We start from the raw sequence: 2,937 nt of genomic DNA, 5'->3' as shown, positions 1-2,937 counted from the left end.
CCCTTATGTTTTTTTTTTTTTTTTTTTTTTTTTTTTTTTTTGGTTTTTTGGTTTTTTGAGACAGGGTCTCACTATGTAGTTGAGACTGACCTGGAACTCACTATGTAGCCCCGTCTGGTCTCGAATTCACAGCGATCCTCCTGCCTCAGCCTCCTGAGTGCTGGGATTACAGGCATGCGCCACCACACCCAGCTCCTTCTTAAAGATTTTACTAGCTCTTTTCAGTCTAGGGTATAGCGCAGTGGTAGAGTGTGTGATTAGCATGTACCCAGTACTGAATTCAATCCCTGGTACCCCTCCAAAAAAAGCTTTTTTCATGTTTTACTTCTTTGAGGTAGGATGCAGAAGAAACCATGTGTTAAATAGAGAAAATAGCATTATTAGAGATTATTCCCATATGTGACTTGGCTTCTTGCCGCTATCAGAGTAGACAAAGTATACTTGATAAGTCTACCATCTCTCTATCTTCCATGGACAAATGAAGAAATCAAGGTATGTAGTCTTTTTTGTTTGTTTTTTGTTTTTGTTTTTGTTTTTTTTGGTAATGGGCATCGAACTTGGGACCTTGTGCTTGTGAGGCAGGTGTCGGAACCACTGAGCTAAATCTCTGTCCCCGTATGTAGTCTTTATAATGCATATTGCAGATGTTCCTTGACTTACGATGGGGTCATGTCCTGAGAAACCCACTAAGTAGAAGATAGTGGGCATTGAAAATGCGTTTAATACACCTAACCTATCAACCATTATAACATTGTAGAATGTCAGTTGTTCACCCTAGTGATCCTGTGGCTCATTGCTACTCCCTCGCATTGCAAGACAGTATCATATCACATTATTGAAAAGATCGAAATTCAAAGTATGCTCTGTACTGACAACACACCACCTTTGTATCATTGTGCAGTCAAAAGATCGTAAATGACATCATCCTGAGAGGAGGGCCATCTGTACACAGGTTCTGCACTAAATACAGCGATGAGTGTACGCTCTTTTCTTGCTCTGCCTTGTTCCCTGTCACAAGAACCTACCACAGATTTTTTTTATCCTACCGTGTTTTCAAGGTAACTAAAGATTCCCTCCCCCTCCCTCTTTCTCTCTCTCCCTCTTTCTCTCTCTCTCTCTCTCTCCCTTTTTAACAGCAGAAACCAATGACAGCTATCATATTATACTGAAGTAGGAGTGGGGCATTCCATTGTCAGTGGCTGCTGCTTCCTTCACCTCTTGAAAACTGCCTTCTGCAAGGGGACGTGAATGGAGAATGGACTGAAGGATCTGCAGGAACCTGGCTCGTCTGACTGTGTTGGGGATTTAGCCCTGGATGCAGAATCTCAGCCTTATATGTTATTGCCCCAAGTTTCTCAGCACACACAGATTACTGCCCAAAGTGGAACTCTGCAGTTATCTTGCAGTTGAAATTCTGGACTTTGTTGTCAAATATCCATAAGAATGCCACATCATGTAGGGTTATGTAGGGCATAGTGATGATGGGAATTGTGTGATGTTTAATAGAAAAATGGTAAATTTTGTGATATGGAGCCATATACTGTTTTTCTAATATGAAAATGAACATCTATATTCATAAGACTGGGTCCTCAATCTCTTTTACATCAAACGCATTGCCATTTCTGCTTTTTATGCCACAGTTGGCCCCTGAAAACTTCATCAATGAGGAGAGATACAGACAGAATTTTTCTTTTGGTTCACCTGGTATACTACAACTAATGGTTGTTTGGGCTAATATTTGAGCCAGGCTGTGTGGATAAGTCTCTACATGGATCATCTTTCTGCAGCACTGTAATAACCCCGTATGAAGTAGGCACTGCAGTGATTACTAAGTGAAGACGAGGAAACAGAGACACACAGTGGCTAAATAGCTTGCTAAATACCCGGCAGCTAGCCAGTAGTGATGTTGGAATTCAAGCCCAGACTCCCTGGCTATTATTCACCATCCAGTATTGCCAGTGCCACCTTTCCTATCCTATGGTCACCAGTGTTTCTTACTGTGGCTTTTCTGGGGAACTGAGGAATCAACCATGGAAGGAGATAAACTAAATAACAAACAAATCAAATCAAAACCTACAGAAAATTGAAATGCTTTTTACGTGTCATCAGTTGTCCAGAATCACAGAATGTGAGGTGATGAAAACTCAGGGCGGTTTCCCCAAAGTTATTGTTCTTGAATGACATGCTCAAACTATTTATTTATAAATGAGTTAAGCTAATCCCTGCTTTTCCCCCTGTATATTCTTTCGGTATAGGAAGTTCTTTTATCCAGGTAGTATTCTTTTATATAAGCTTTACAAGAAATTTGTTCCTGTACCATCCACAGTCTTACCACGTTTTTGTGTTCCGAGAATGATTATGTGCGGATGTCTGTGCACACATGTGTAAGTGTGGCTGTTTTTCATATGTAAAGTTTTATCCAGAAATTTCTTTACAGATTATGTTGAGATGAACAAAGATAATGTTAAAAGATTCTGTATTGAATTTGAATTGTGTGTGTGTTTAAAAGCATTTGATAAAGTTTAACTTTTTTATACAGAGATTTTGTTCATTAAAATCAATCTACAATATGGTCTGATTTCTCTTGATTTGAAACAAATTGAAAACTTTGAAACCAGAAAAATTAATCCAATGACTTCTTAAAAACTGACCTGAGCAACTTGACATATTAGCCCAAAATATTTTTTTAGAGAGTGCTTACTGGATGTTCCCATTTTGGGAGGATATTTCTAGTTGAATCATCTTAGGACTGGCTCTCTGCTTCAGGGATGTCTGTGTTTCTCTCTCTAGTAGGCTGGGTTTTTTGTTTGTTTTGTTTGTACTGGAGGTCGAACTCAGGACCTTGTGCTTGTGAGGCTGGCGTGGTGCCACTGAGCTAAATCCCCACAGGCTGGGGATTTGGTTATGATTTTTTTCTATTTTTTTTCTGGATGTTAG

At 39.6% G+C, this 2,937-nt stretch overlaps 1 protein-coding gene across 5 annotated transcripts in view; it reads left to right on the top strand.

The window, feature by feature from the left end:
• Positions 1-2,510, top strand: part of Tfcp2 (transcription factor CP2) — a 62,553-nt gene extending 60,043 nt beyond the window's left edge. The window contains exon 14 of one of the 5 annotated variants that reach the window (XM_010628551.3): positions 1,140-2,510. In XM_010628551.3, the coding sequence (XP_010626853.1) occupies positions 1,140-1,174 (35 nt within the window). In that variant the 3' untranslated portion in view covers positions 1,175-2,510. Of the gene's footprint in view, positions 1-1,136 lie in introns of all 5 variants that reach the window. The other 4 variants (XM_010628550.3, XM_010628549.3, XM_010628548.3 and 1 more) reach the window with 4 other exon arrangements.
• Positions 2,511-2,937: the final 427 nt, after the last annotated feature.

The sequence above is a fragment of the Fukomys damarensis genome, unplaced genomic scaffold (genome assembly GCF_012274545.1).
Source record: "Fukomys damarensis isolate Sample0158 unplaced genomic scaffold, DMR_v1.0_HiC HiC_scaffold_15, whole genome shotgun sequence".
Lineage (NCBI taxonomy): Eukaryota > Metazoa > Chordata > Mammalia > Rodentia > Bathyergidae > Fukomys > Fukomys damarensis.
The sequence above is the reverse complement of the archived record's forward strand: the minus strand, read 5'-3'. Positions and strand labels throughout refer to the sequence as shown.